At 34.3% G+C, this 14,709-nt stretch overlaps 4 protein-coding genes and 2 pseudogenes across 6 annotated transcripts, besides 3 other annotated features; 5 read left to right on the top strand and 1 right to left on the bottom strand.

Moving 5' to 3' along the window:
* Positions 1-1,549: 1,549 nt before the first annotated feature.
* Positions 1,550-1,617: a mobile genetic element.
* Positions 1,618-2,670: 1,053 nt separating this feature from the next.
* Positions 2,671-4,390: a mobile genetic element.
* Positions 4,384-14,709: part of a mobile genetic element that runs on past the window's edge.
* TVAGG3_0568440 (protein of unknown function, DUF4106 family) lies at positions 5,276-5,623 on the top strand (the record flags this gene model as incomplete). Its single annotated transcript, XM_051238704.1, has 1 exon — positions 5,276-5,623. A coding segment is annotated over one exon (348 nt), but the record flags the coding sequence as incomplete, so codon positions are not given.
* On the top strand, positions 5,852-7,244 carry TVAGG3_0568430 (annotated as a pseudogene). The gene has a single exon. A coding segment is annotated over exon 1 (1,393 nt).
* TVAGG3_0568420 lies at positions 12,440-13,068 on the top strand (annotated as a pseudogene). The gene has a single exon. A coding segment is annotated over exon 1 (629 nt).
* On the top strand, positions 13,135-13,524 carry TVAGG3_0568410 (protein of unknown function, DUF4108 family; the record flags this gene model as incomplete). The annotated part of the gene is made up of 1 exon (XM_051238703.1): positions 13,135-13,524. One exon carries the CDS (start codon positions 13,135-13,137, stop codon positions 13,522-13,524), a length of 390 nt encoding a protein of 129 aa, XP_051096527.1.
* TVAGG3_0568400 (uncharacterized protein) lies at positions 13,611-14,005 on the bottom strand (the record flags this gene model as incomplete). The annotated part of the gene is made up of 1 exon (XM_051238702.1): positions 13,611-14,005. A coding segment is annotated over one exon (395 nt), but the record flags the coding sequence as incomplete, so codon positions are not given.
* Positions 14,042-14,559, top strand: TVAGG3_0568390 (P-loop containing nucleoside triphosphate hydrolases family; the record flags this gene model as incomplete). Its single annotated transcript, XM_051238701.1, has 1 exon — positions 14,042-14,559. A coding segment is annotated over one exon (518 nt), but the record flags the coding sequence as incomplete, so codon positions are not given.

The following is a 14,709-nucleotide window of genomic DNA, read 5'->3' as shown; positions in this document are numbered from 1 at the left end:
AAGAAAAGATACCTATAGGTAAGATGGAACGTATACCATTAGATAAGAAAAATATTGTGAGAGAGGTTTTGAAAAAAGCAGAATATATAGACTGGGATAGTATATCTGCTAGACTATTATATAGTGGTGCTATAAGAGTTCATGACATTGAAACACTTATGTCAAAAGTTTTATATCTTAACTATACAAATGTTTTCAAAGAGGACATAGATAAATATATTGAGGGTATAGAGTTTGTGAGATGTCATTGGACAGAGCTGTATGAAAAATATAAAGACAAGGAAAATGTTTTCTTTATAGTGGACCCGCCGTTCTATAACACATGGGATTTTCAATACCAAGTAGACTGGACTTTGAGAGACTCTTTAGAAACTTTAGACGTTATACATAACCATCCATGCTTTTACTTTACATCCGATAAAAGTGGTTTGGAAACCGTTATGAGATGGTTAGAGGACATACATGACTATGAGTTTATATATGACAAGATAGAATATGAGAGAGGTCCTATAAACTGGAGAAAGTGTCACAATAAAGAAATTTTATTAGTAAGTAAATGTGGTTTGAAATAGGACTACTTGTTTTGTTGCATGCTAAGTTCGGTCAACGATAGGAATTGAGGGGAAATTAATCGTCGAGGAAGTACGATTATGTAAAGTAAAAAATGTTGTGGGATTTTTAATATTGTATATAATTTTATAATAAAATTTTTGTGAGACATTTTAAGAAGCACATATAATTTTTTGAATTTAAAAATTAAAGTAGTGTTGAATGAATTTATTGATTAATTTAATACGGATATTTCTCAAAATTAATCAAAAATAGGTTTTCAGAGAACTTTTGAGATATCTTTTCAAAATGTCTTTTTGAAAATATATAAGTATTATATCAAATTGAAAAAAGGTATTTATCAAAATTCTAAATTCTTAATAAAAAATAACTTTTCAGAGGATTGTGATTTTGAAAGCATGAGTAATAAGTAAAAAATATCTACGATTTTAATGAGGGAATTGTTCCTTATGAGGTATACATTATAACTATATACCTCATAAGGAACAATTCCCTCTTGATAGCTGGGAAACTTTCTCTGAATAACTTATCATTTGGAGAAAGTTTCCCAGCTATCTATTAGAAACTAAAGGCTGTGAGGCACTAATATATAATCAGTGCCTCATAGCCTTTAGTTTCTTATTAAAAACGAGAAAACTTGTTCGAAATGATAAACAATTTCGAACAAGTTTTCTCGTTTTAAGGAGGGAATTGTTCCTTATGAGGTATACAGTATGAATATATACCTCATAAGGAACAATTCTTTCTTTAAATGGGAGAAACTTTGTCCGAATGTTAAACTATTCGGACAAAGTTTCTCCCATTTGTAGTGGAGATGGAAGGCTTTGAGGTATATTATATTAATATGTACCCCAAAGCCTTCCATCTCCACTTGAAAGTTCCAAAACTTTGGGTTAATGTCTTGCAATTAACCCAAAGTTTTGGAACTTTCTAGAAGGAATTGCAGGGTAAGAGGTATATATTCATACTATGTACCTCTTACCCTGCAATTCCTTCTTAAAATGGGAGAAACTTTGTCCGAATGTTAAACTATTCGGACAAAGTTTCTCCCATTTGTAGTGGAGATGGAAGGCTTTGAGGTATATTATATTAATATGTACCCCAAAGCCTTCCATCTTTATTGTACAATTTAAAAATTCAGGAAAAATGTAATAAGATTTTTATAAAAATTAAGCGTTTATTCGTAATTGTGTATTCAATGGTTCGGTATTTCTTTGATTTCGAAGTGTCCATCAATCATAACTCTCCAAAATGGCGTTTCACCCTGTTTCCAATGTGGTGTCTCATTGTAGCACTCTTCTGGAGTCATGGGGCGAAAACCCTTTTTGGGAAGGGTTTTATGTGGTACTGAGTTGTAATTTTTCCTGAATTTATCAAGAAATTCTTGAATTTGTTTTGCATTTGAAGACCGGCCGACATTTCTTTCAAGAGACGGCCAGAGCCTTTCAATCTTGCCGTTCTGGTGCGGCATATGAGGGAGAGTGTGGCGGATTTGAATGTTGTTTCGCATGAGCCAATTATAAAATTGGCCCATATTCTCTCCCCCGTTGTCGGACCAGAAACAAAATGGCTTTTGATATAAGCCAATCGTTTCTTCGGCAACTCTTGTTGTAGATTCGGAAGATTTATTTGGCAAAATTTTTAAAGCCAACAAAAACCGAGATTTATCGTCTATTATACCATAAACAGGTAACCTCTGTGAACCGTATAAAAAATGAACATCTACATGCCATATGGTATCAGGTTTTGTTGCTTCATATGGCGTATAATATTTTTGAGGGGGCCTGTCACTTTTTGGTTCTTTGATCTCCAAAATACTGTAAATTCTTCTGAGTTTATTGTAGGAAACTGAATAAACATTTTGATCCATGTTTAAACGCCAAAACATCTTTTGGATTCCGCACTTATATTCCTGAAATTTTTGGAGAACATATTGCAAATTTTCAGGAGTAATATAGGGTGTCCAAAGGTGTGTTTAGCACAAACCTGAATACTGCGAATAGAAATAAACAAGTTACATATATATAAAGTTTATTTAAATATAATCACCATTGGATTCAATCACGCGTTCGCAGCGATCGATCCAGGCTTGAAAGACACGAAACAATAAGAATTACCGAAAAAGTGACAAAACATCAAAAACAGGGAGGGGGTCTCAATTTTTATTACTTATATTATTTTACAATATTTATATAAATACTCTTTATAATATATTTTACTATAAAATTATACCTCAAATTCAAATATTTAAAATATTATTTACATAATTATCTCAAAATTATATTTTTATATATTATTTTTCATATGTATAAATCATATAATCTATATCTATGCAAATCTCATCTAAATTTTTTTGAAACAAACCGCTACCATTTTATAATGGTCCATCTTAAATTCATCATAAATTCTGGTACATGTTAGTACCAGAGTCTTCAAATCTCAAACACTCTGGTACCAACATGTACCAGACGCGAGTTTCCAATGCCCTCGTACGATTTTCTATTAAGATCTTCTTGAATGAGAAGGTCTTCATAGAAACTCGTACGAGGGCTTCTCTTTTAAATACTCTGGTACCTGCTGGTATCGGAGTCGACTTTACAGCCCTTTCCCCAATTTTGAAGCTGGGGAAAGTTTTCAAGCAATGAAAGGGAAGCTCTCGCTATGAGGTGAAAATCTAGAATTTTTACCTCATAGCGAGTAATCCTTTGTTAATTGCTTGAAAACTTTCTTCAAATTATCAAAATTTCGAGGAAAGTTTCCTTGCTTCAAAGTAGAGATGGAGCCCTTTGAGCCACTGCATATAGGTCAGTGACTCAAAATACTCCATCTCTACTAGAAATCGCCAAAATTTGGGTCGCAATCTTTGAAATGCGACGCAAGTTTTGGCAATTTCGCGAGGGGCTTGCTCCATTTGGTGCATAGATTCACACTCTATGCACCAGATGGAACAATTCTTTCGCTGACAGCGGGAAACTTTGTCTGAAAGTTTAACATTCAGACAAAGTTTTCCGCTGTCAGAGAGGGAATGGAAGGGTAAGAGGTATATATTCGTAATGTATACCTCTTACTCTTCCATTCCCTCAGAAAGTTCAAAAACTTGGGTGCAATCAGTTCTGATTGCACCCAAGTTTTTGAATTTTGTATAAGGAATTGTTGGCTATGATGTACTGATCATGAATCAGTACATCATAGCCAACAATTCCTTCGCAAACAGTGGGAAACTTTGTCTGAATAGTTTAACATTCAGACAAAATTTCCCGCTGTCAGGGAGGGAATTAGAGGGTGGGAGATATATAGATAGACTATAAATCTCTCACCCTTTAATTCCCTCAAGAAAGTTCAGTTCTGATTGCACCCAAGTTTTTGAATTTTGTATAAGGAATTGTTGGCTATGATGTGGATAGCCGCTGCCAGACCAAATGAATTAACCGTTGTGAATAACGTTTCTGAATCTTTATTTAAAAAGATAAAATATCACGATTTTGGCTGCGTTAAAAATCAAAGAATTGATGTTTTTGTCAAAAATCTTTTAGAAGAAGTTGCACCCAATTACTTTTATCGTATTAAAAACGATTTACTTCAAACAGGTTTTATTCCTTCAATTAGAATTCGCGAGCCTCGATTGACAGATTATAAAACAAAATTGAAAAGAGAAGTTCAATCACGTTTATACCAAGTATTAAATTTTGTTCAGAATCAAGAAGCCAATTTGAATCCATTAAGATTTTTATTGGAAAATGCTGAAGAAAAACTTTCTCAAATAAATGAGAAGATACAAAATTCAATTACATATTTAAGATCGTTTGAAATTCCAAATAAAAAAAAAAAAAAAAAAAAAAAGGTAGTGGGGCTTCCAGGCACTTCGTGCCTTCTAGCCCCGAAGATGTTTAGTATAAATGAAGTTTTTATTCGGAAAATTGTTAGTCTTCTTGGTCGAAAACATTATATAATGTTTCACTTTTCACAAATTATATATGTTTTCATGTTTTGTCAAGACTTCTTCGTAAATGTTTTGTCAAGACTTCTTCGTAAATGTTTTGTCAAGACTTCTTCTTCGTAAATGTTTTGTCAAGACTTCTTCGTAAAATCAGACAAAAATAATGTTTAGGTGAAGAGGTGAGATTTCACCTGTTTTTTTCACCTCTTTTCTCACCTCTTGAATTTCATGAAATTTAACACCAAAAATAATGTTTAGGTGAAGAGGTGAGATTTCACCTGTTTTTTCACCTCTTTTCTCACCTCTTGAATTTTCATGAAATTTACACCAAAAATAATGTTAGGTGAAGAGGTGAGATTTCACCTGTTTTTTCACCTAATTTTTCACCTCTTGAATTTTCATGAAATTTACACCAAAATACTACTAGGGTCATTTACGAAGAAATCTCAACAAAGTCTTTACGATGAAATCTTGACAAAGTCTTTACGAAGAAATCTCAACAAAGTCTTTACGAAGAAATCTCAACAAAACATAGACAAGAAAGTTCATGAGAAATTAGATGAAGAAGTCTTAACAAAGTCTTTACGAAGAAATTCATGAAAATTCAAGAGGTGAGAAATGAGGTGAAAAAAGAGGTGAAATCTCACCTCTTCACCTAAAATATATTTTTGGGTCATTTACACTCATTTACGAAGAAGTCACAATAAAGTCTTTACGAAGAAGTCACAATAAACATCTGTCAAATGACGCTTTTTAACTTCACTTAAAATGCCACGTAAGCTACGTAAGAATATACGTAAGAGGAAGAGAGCATTGAAACATCCAATAGTAAGACTAACACCACAACAACAGTTGCAACAACAAATGCTGAATGACCCCACTATGTTGCAACAAATGTCAAGCAATCCTATGCTTTTAAACCGAGTTGTTGGTGCACAGAGTGGAGGTTTAAGAGCGGCACTTTTAGCGAAAATGGCAGGCTATGGTGGAGCTGCAGACGGAACAGCATATAACCCTCAAAGTCAAATGAATTTGAGTTCACTCAAAAATCAAATAACAGATGTCAAAAAGTCAAACATAGACATACAGAAGCAAATAAGTGAAAACGAAAAGAAACTAGAATATGACAGACACACAAAGAAACTCAATGAGTTAAACGTAGAGAAAAAGAAGAAAGAAGAACAACTGAAAGAACTAAGTACAGAGCAATATGCGAAAAAAGTGTCAGAAAAAGCAGCAGAAGTAGCAAAAATGGAACAAGATGTCATAAATTTGAAAAACCATACTACTCAATATAAAGTACTGAAAGATGAAGAGATAAAACAAAAAGCCCTGAAGACATATATGGATAGCGATGAGTATAAAAAGAAGTTGAAGCAAATGTAAAGGCAGAAAAACTTTTACAGTTGCAAAACCAAACCGTACAGTATGAAAACTTAGCACAAGAAAGTAAAAATAACGACGCGGCTATGCAAAAGGCAATGAAAAGCGCAGAATATATAAAAGCTAATAATGACTGGTTAGATGCCCAAGCCAACGCTAAAGCAGCCCAACTCATAGGGTCAATAAGGACAAAAATACAAGCGGATGAAGACAGTTCAAATGAAGCTTTAATGAATGCTGACTTTAAGAACGCTTTCGAAGCTCTTCATAGTAAGGTGAAACAAGTGAACGACTTCTCATCTGGAAAGAAACTGAAGTCTGAAGGTTTCGACAAAGAGTTAAGAGAAGTAGCACAAAATATGACGAAAATAACAGATGCAGCAACGAGACAGGCAGTTCAAAGTGCCTATGACGCCGTTAGAGCAACTGTTGTGAAAAGTCAAGAAAAAGAGTTACAACAGACCAAAACAGACCTAGTAAATGCTTTCTTAAAAACGAAAAGTCAGGTAGGACATTACGCTGCAGATGGAACATATGTGCCAGCTGGTGGAACTTATATACCACCAAACCCTCCAAGAGAAGCACCTGCACCAGGACTACCTAAAACATTTACATCGTCACATGGACACAGACACAGGCATGCACCAAAACCAACACAACAACAACAACAACCAGCACAACAACCAACACAACAACCAGCACAGCAACAACCACAAACAGAGCAAGGACATAAAAGAAGTAGAGAACAAGGAAACCAAGAATTCTTAAAAATGCTTAAAGAAGAGTGTGGTTTCCCAGATAGTATTGACTTTAGTGACAGATATAAAGAAGCTATTGGAAAGTTCAAGGATGGAAATACTGACCCGAACCTATTTAGCTTTATGGCTCAGCACCAAAACGGATATAATCTCAAACCTGGAAAATACAAGCTCGCTAAGGGATATGATTTAATAGCATATCATCCAAATGACATGGATGAATTTACTCCGAGATATTTGATGTCAGAGCTAAATGACAATTCAACTTTCGTCATGAAACGCGTAAAAAATAGAGACGGAACGAAAGAACAAAAGCTTATGAATGCGGATGACGTAGATAGGGAAATTGTTAAAAACGGTCTCGGAATATATGAAATGCCAGCAGATGAGGTACAAGAAACTCCACAGGAAGAAATAGTTCAGATACAACCAGACATGGAAGAAATAGTTCAGCAACAACAGCTAGAAGAGCCTGAAGGAAACGAACAAGTCCTTCCTTTGGAAACTAACTTCACAGAACTAGATGAAGATTTGGAACAGCCGAAAAATCTTGACCCTCAACAAGAGTATGCGGAGAATATGGAATATTTCCAAGAGTCTAAAAAAAATTCGGCTGACATAGTAGAAGAATATCGAAAAATGTTTGCCGACATACAAAAGACTCCAACACAGATGAAAAATATTCAGCATAGAATGGAAGCACTGAAAGAAAATGTACACAAATACAACAACCCTTTTACTTACGAGCATTTAACGTTCAATCTTCGGATGAACTCGGTGAAAAATAAAAGGTTAAATTTCAAGAAAACATATAGAAATGAAACATTGTTTAAAGTTCATTCAGAACCTAACCAAGATGGAAACAAACCTACTTTTGTTTCTGCAGACGATGGAACTACAATGAGATGGGGTCATAAAGCTAATCCGGATAGGTGGTTCATAAACTTACAACCTCAATTCCAAGAAGTTGTAGACGCAATGGAAGTCAATGGTGAACCAGATATAGCTGGTATTTTCAGCGCGGCTTTAATGCCATTGAAAGATATGAAAGATGCAGATATTTTGGACCAGTATGAAATGAACATGGCTGATGGAAATATAACACCTGACGTTCTAGAACATTTATCTCAAAGAACTACACAGAAACCATAGAGATGGTATATTTGGTGAAGAGTTTAGAAAGAAAGTTAGGGAGGGAGAAGGAAGAGAACCTATTGTACATGACCTTGCAAACGAAAAGTTTACAAAATGTCAATAAAAACTTACTTTGGCAGACAATGAACCGAGAAGGGATGAATATTTAAGAAAACTCAAATGGACAGTACCAAATGAAATGTTAGTATTGAAAAACATGTTCCTTGACAAAATAAAACCAACTACAGAAATAAACGACGCAAGACTGAAAGATTGGGGAAAAAGCTTTCCCATTCACAAAAGATATAGTTGGTAACATGGAAAGAAAACCAGAATGGCTACAAAAAACATATATTTGGAAACGAGCATATTCCATATGGACAGGCACTGTTTGAAGAGCTTGAACCGGAAACTCAGGAAAGAGTCATGCAAACAATACGCGAAGACTCAAATACAGACTATGACAAACTCTTTCTAGGATATAGGTTACCTGAGATGGCGACCAGAGCCAAAAGGCAAAAAGGACATGGAAAATTTGCAACATACTAGATGAACATAATGCAAAGATGCAACAACTTCAAGCAGAGGGCAATGAAGGAAAAAGAAGAGTTAAAAACTCAGTCAGGAAGAAAGTAAAGCTTGGTCCACGTGGGTTCTATTATGACATATAAATCCAACTATTCTATATTTTTACTCATATGAAATGTACGCCGCTCAGAATATAACGCCAACAGTTTTGGATGCCATGAACGGAAATGTTTTCCGAATGGTATAACGAATGCGACAATGCCATTAGAAGGTCAGAAATAGTTCCTGGAACTTACGAATATACAACTGCTGTTTCTTATGGAAACGTAGGTGAGTTTGGAGAAGGTTCTTCAACAACAGTAGATATTGCTTGCGACAGGTTTCATATTATTTCTATTGACAACTCTTCTTATACGTGGAACAAGACATTGAAATAAAACCTTCTGCCAAGTTGTCTGACAAGAAAGGTTGCAATGGAATTTTCTATGTCGGATACCAATATGCTCCAGAAGTTTTCATGGGATATAAGATATATTCTAACTCTGACTTAGTTCAAACAGTAACATGGGCAAACTATGAATGGTTCGCTTTGAGAAACTCAGTACAACCACAAGCTAGAGAACAAACAGACCAGTATGCAAATATTGAGAAAATAAGAAGACTTGACCCTAACGTTCCAGGAGTTTATGTTAACCTTTCTGGTTCAGATGGAAATGCTGCCACTAAAGTAAAACTGAAACTTAGAGTTCCTTTGTCATCTTTCCTCATCTTCAGGTTTTTAAGATACTTGCCAAACTGGGCAGGAAAAATTTCTATTGAACTTACTCCAAGCAAAAATAACTTAGTCATTGCACCAACACAAGACCCATTCAGCATTACTGTAGCTGGAACTGGTGGAGCCAAGTTCTGTGACTTTTGCAAAGACAAAGTTGACTTAGACTTTGGTTTCTCAAACTTCAACAATGAAGTAAACTATTATTTCAATGCTGCTGGAACTGCTTGGGACCCAGTTAAGTTCACATGCGAAAAATTTGAATGCAAGAGAATAGAAAGCAGACTTGCAGTCTATATGTTGGACCCAGATATTTCAAATGCTTTAGCTGCCAAATATATTGCAGTTCCACTTATGTTCCCTATACACCAAATATCTGTCAAAGACTTTGCAGGTGAAGTTGGAAACCAAAGTGCTGACCCAGGTGCAAGAACAGATATTGCTTTAACAACTGCAATGAAACATGCAGATACTATGTTTGTACTGTTCAGACGAACTATAAATGACTATTCTTGTTTCTACAACCCCGGTATTAAATATCATATAAACATAGATGGCAAATATTATCCAAGAGAAGAATATTCTACAGTTGAGGATATGAGGTCATACAACTTGACATTAGATGCTATGAACTTTAACAACAACTTCACAACAACCATTAACCCTGAAATGCAAAGTTCTATTATGCCATATGTGAAAGTATGGACTCATACAGGAGGTCAAAAAACTCAATATACAAATGGAGACCGTTCAAACTTTTGGCTTGGCATTCCATTTGCTGACTCAGAAGACTTTATGGGTGGTATTTCAACTGTTGGTACAGTTCAAATACAATATACTGGTGACAGAGACGGTCCAGATGAACTGAGAGCAAAGAAGTTTACAAAACCAATAGCACTTTTCACGGAAGATGCTCTTTTGAAGATTCGTTCGATGAAACCTGCTGGGGCTCCTCAGATTGGCATAACGACAGCTTCCATCGAGCAGATTTTGGCAGCAGGTCAGTAAGTTGTTCTTGAACTGACTTCTCTCCGTCAAATATTGACAGTACGCCAGTTTTGATATAATATTGTATTATAAACTTACCTTTAGAAATATCGGTCAGTTTTGTTGTTATATTTTTGTCTGCTTCAAGAACTTTCACCATCTCGTTATACCAACTTTCTTTGCTTTATGAAAATATTTTGGTTCAGCAAAGACTGCTATTCTATAACATTTTCCATTGTTTGTGTAAAGAACTACTCTGTCAATGAACTTGTATTGTTTGTGTGTGTAAACTTTGTTTTGCTTCAATTCGAAGAGATACTCAAATACGTCCATCTTTTTATTCTTAGTAAAATGTCATTTCCGAAAAATAGAAGCGTAAGTGTTTCAAAAGGTTTAATGGCGGTGGCAGATGTGAAGTTAAATTCACCAACTCAAACAAACAGTCAAAGTGTTGTTGTCAATGTCAAAGAAAGAGATGTTGAAGTGGGGAAACCATACGAAGACGAAAATGGTATAACAATAGTTCCTGTAAAAGAACAACCAACATACCCTGAAGTTAGCAGAGACTTAAGTTCTGTTGCAGATATTCGAAACGACTACCAACAACTTAAAGACAAACTTCAAACTCAGGAGAAGATTTGTCAAGCTTTAAGTATAATGTTAAACTTGGTTGAGCACAACCCTGTAAAAGTGAACTCATATGTCATTGCACCTCATGAAGTTTTGAAAGAACTATTGAAACTTTTGACAGAGGCAGACGATATAAACATTAAAGAAATAGAACCCGACATTGCTTGCTGTGGTGTTTCATATAATGTCATTGACAAGATATACGTTATGAAAGGAGGTGAAACGTTGAACTTAAAAGTATAGTTTCCCAGACGTCATAAAAATATTTGACGACCACAACATTTCATTAAAATTTACTTGCTAAGTAAATGGCAGAAGACATAGTGGTTTATACTATTACGACTAAAAACCCTGAGTCATATAATTCTATAACAACAAACTTACAAAGTCCTCAAGGACGATATTGTAAACTACCTTAAACACGATGACGACTAAAGCCTGTTTTGCTCTTTTGACACCAGAAGACTTTGTTGTTGTGAATGGTAAAAAATACTCCTTTGAAGATACTTACTCAGATATACCACCAACAGGTTTTGTTGACTTATTTAATACTTTAAGGACGGATGTAACATGTGCTGCAACTAGAGCAGGTTTCATTATGTTTGGATGTCCGACTGAGTTTAGTATAAACGATATGAGCTATAATACAAAACTTATATCTGGTTTTTACTACCAACAGTTTCCTATAACAGGAAAAGGTGTCATACAAGGAATGTCTATTCCATTGACTTTAAGTACACCTATTTTATATATTGTTTCAAACTTAGGTTCAAAGTGCTATTCGAATGTCGACAGAAACTACTATGACCAAAAGATACTCATGCGTATAAACAACACTTTCTCTGCTGGTTTGCCTATTGTTCATTTGAATGCAGAATTTTCACCTTAGTGAACTCAAACACATTGGCAAGTATAACGTTGACATTAGTTGACGCAAACTTTGTTCCTGTAAAACTTTTATGTCCTATGTATTTGTCAATGACGGCAGAAAGTTTCGAATTGGAAGATGCAACTGGTGAAAGTATTGTATTACAAGAACAACTTCAACAACAAATAGCTCAAGAACAACAAATGCAACAAATGGAACAAATGCAACAAATAGCTCAAGAATAAAAAAAATATTTTTTTTATTTTTATAAAAATGTACAGAATAGATGTTTCAGATTTTTATGACTTCCAAGCATTCAGAAATATGTGTCCATTTCGAGACTATAACAAAGCAGTCGAGAATTTGAAACGTTTAGTCATTTATGTCGACTCTGCCCAGAATGTTATGTCATGAAAGAATGGGATGTTGTCTTTAACAAACCAAGAGCAACAATAGTTTCAGAACAAGAATGTAGACAGAAACTTAAGAAAATAAAAGTCGTACAAGTTGGAATGAAGATGTTAGATGCTTGGGATATCTTATTGTCAAAGTTAGAAGATTTTTCAGTTCGAGGTATAAAGTTCTATACACCTTCTCCAAACTTCTATTCTATCTTCACTGGATATAAATATGAACAAGTAGAATGGAAAGAAAATATTATAGAAGCTTGGTTAGACCATGTCAAAGAAATTATATGCAATGGAAACGAAAAGGTTTATGAGTATATCTTATGTTGGTTTGCAAACATCTTACAACATCCAAGTGCTAAAAATGAAACTGCTCTCATTATAATTGGAAAACAAGGAACAGGTAAGAACACATTCTTTACAGATATTTTGTGCAAACTATTAGAAGGTTATTCGAATCCGAATATGACAAACATAGAAAACATCTGTGGCAAGTTTAACTCCTCAATAGAGAATATGAAACTTATAGTTTGCAATGAACTTCAAAGTATAGATACAACAAAAGTTTTGAACTCAGATGCTTTGAAGAGTCTTATAACAGACAAAGTTGGAGTTGTTGAAAGAAAGTATAAAGACCAAAGAGTTTGTGAAAATGTTGCAAACTTCATTATGGTTTCAAACAATGCTGTTCCGATGAAGTTAGAAAGTTCTGACAGAAGATATGTAGTTGTCAGAACGTCAGATTCTCATATGCAAGATACAGAATATTTTGACGACTTAGCAGAAACTTTGACATCTGACTTTTACAACCACTTGTTCTCATATTTCATGACATTAGATATTTCTAAGTTCAATCCAAGACAAATTCCACATACCGAAGAAAGACAAACATTGTTAGAAGCAAACAAGAGTGTATATGAACTGTTTATAGATGAAACCGACTTTGAGTGTTTAGATGAAAGGTCATTGTAAATAAACAATATTGTCAAGAGTATGGTTATATGGCAGCTTCTAAACGTACATTCTTGGCAAATGTCAAAAGTCTTTTAGATGTTCAGAACGGCGTATATACAAAGAAAAATTTTTCTGAGTAAATTTTATAAAAAATATTTTTTTATCCGATAGAAAAGATGGCAAAATATATTTCAGTCAACAAATATATGTCAGGACTTAAAGAAGAACTAGACCCATTCGCTTATTTGAATGTTTACTTCTACCATTTTGAAAAGTCTACATTTGACAAAGTTTGGAACATCGAACCAGTTAAGTTTGCTATTGTGACTAAAAATGGTGCGAAATTTGAAGACTTAGACATAGAAGGTTTGTTAGCAGTCAAAGAAAATTTTGACAGAAGGTTCTCAAACCTTAAAGAAGGCAAAGCATACAAACTTGTTATACCTTATGAACCAAAGAAAGCAGACGACTATGAATATTATGAGTCTAAGATAGTTGAAGTTCAAGGTAAATTGGGTAAAAAGATTTTAGAGTCTAAGCCAGTGTTTACTCCTAAAGAGGAAGAGAACATTGACATTGACCCAGAAATGTTCTAAAAAATAAAATTTTATTTTTACATGTCAAATTTCTTTTTCTCTGGAACTGGTTCAGGTTCTTTCTTCTCTTCTACTTTCTTCTTCTTTTACTTTCTTTTCTTCTTTTCTCTCTTCTTCTTTCTGGTGGAGTTATGTCAAATTTCTCAGAACCATATTTATGTAAAAGTTCTTTGTCCTTTAATAGCTCATCTATTCTGTTTTCTATTTCATCTTCAAGAACAGCGCATGTGCCTTCTTTGCATTCTAAGAACTTTTGTTGGACTTCATCTTTCCAATCGGCGTCATCTCTGTCAACAAGTCTGTCATTGACAAATTTTAAGACTTCTCTGCCTAATGTTTTATGGTTCTTGTCATATTCCCAGAAACAGAACTTTAGAACAAATTCACCTTTCTTGTTTACACTATGTAAGATTTTATGGTCGACAGAAGTTTTAGAGTCAAAAAGCTTGTCTCGAATATAGATAGCGAAATCGCTAGACATTTTCTAAAAGATAAAAATTTTAATTTTTCTAAAAATATGTTAGAAAAAAAGTTTGCTGACATTGACAAGAAATTTGAGAATGTTTTGAAGAAGAACAAGAGGAAGTTAGAAAATGCTCAGATAAAGCCTATACATGAAAAGTTCTTATTTGCTCAGAATGGTATAACAGGTCTAATCGCACCACCTGGGTCGGGTAAGACTTTCACTTATCTTAAAATGGCTGCACAACAACAAGAACTAGATGAGAAGAACCCATTCTATGAGTTAGTTGTTATTTGTAGTACTTCTGGTCAATTTGACCAGACCGTCAATTCGTTCAAAGATATTATAAAGAAGTCTAAGTTAGTATGTATAAAAGACTCTGAGTTGTTAGATTGGATAAAGAAGTACCAAAGAAGAGTTTTGAAGTACAATGCTATAAATGAGTATATAAATTCTAAGTTTAAAGACCCAAATGAGGAAATGCAGAGAATATTAGAGAAGAAACACTTCAGAAACAAACAGAAAGAGATAGAATACATTTCGAAGAAATTGCAATCTTACGATTGGAAAACGTACCCTCATAGATGTCTTCTTATCTTAGATGACTTTGCTTCTCATCCTTTGTTAAAGAACAGAGAACAAGACATGTGTCGAATTCTTAAGAAGCTCAGACACTTTAACATCTCTGTTGTCATTTGTGTACAGACAGCAAAGAGTTTAAG

Source organism: Trichomonas vaginalis, chromosome II (genome assembly GCF_026262505.1).
Source record: "Trichomonas vaginalis G3 chromosome II, whole genome shotgun sequence".
Classification (NCBI taxonomy): domain Eukaryota; phylum Parabasalia; order Trichomonadida; family Trichomonadidae; genus Trichomonas; species Trichomonas vaginalis.
This window is presented reverse-complemented; position numbering and strand designations above follow the sequence as displayed.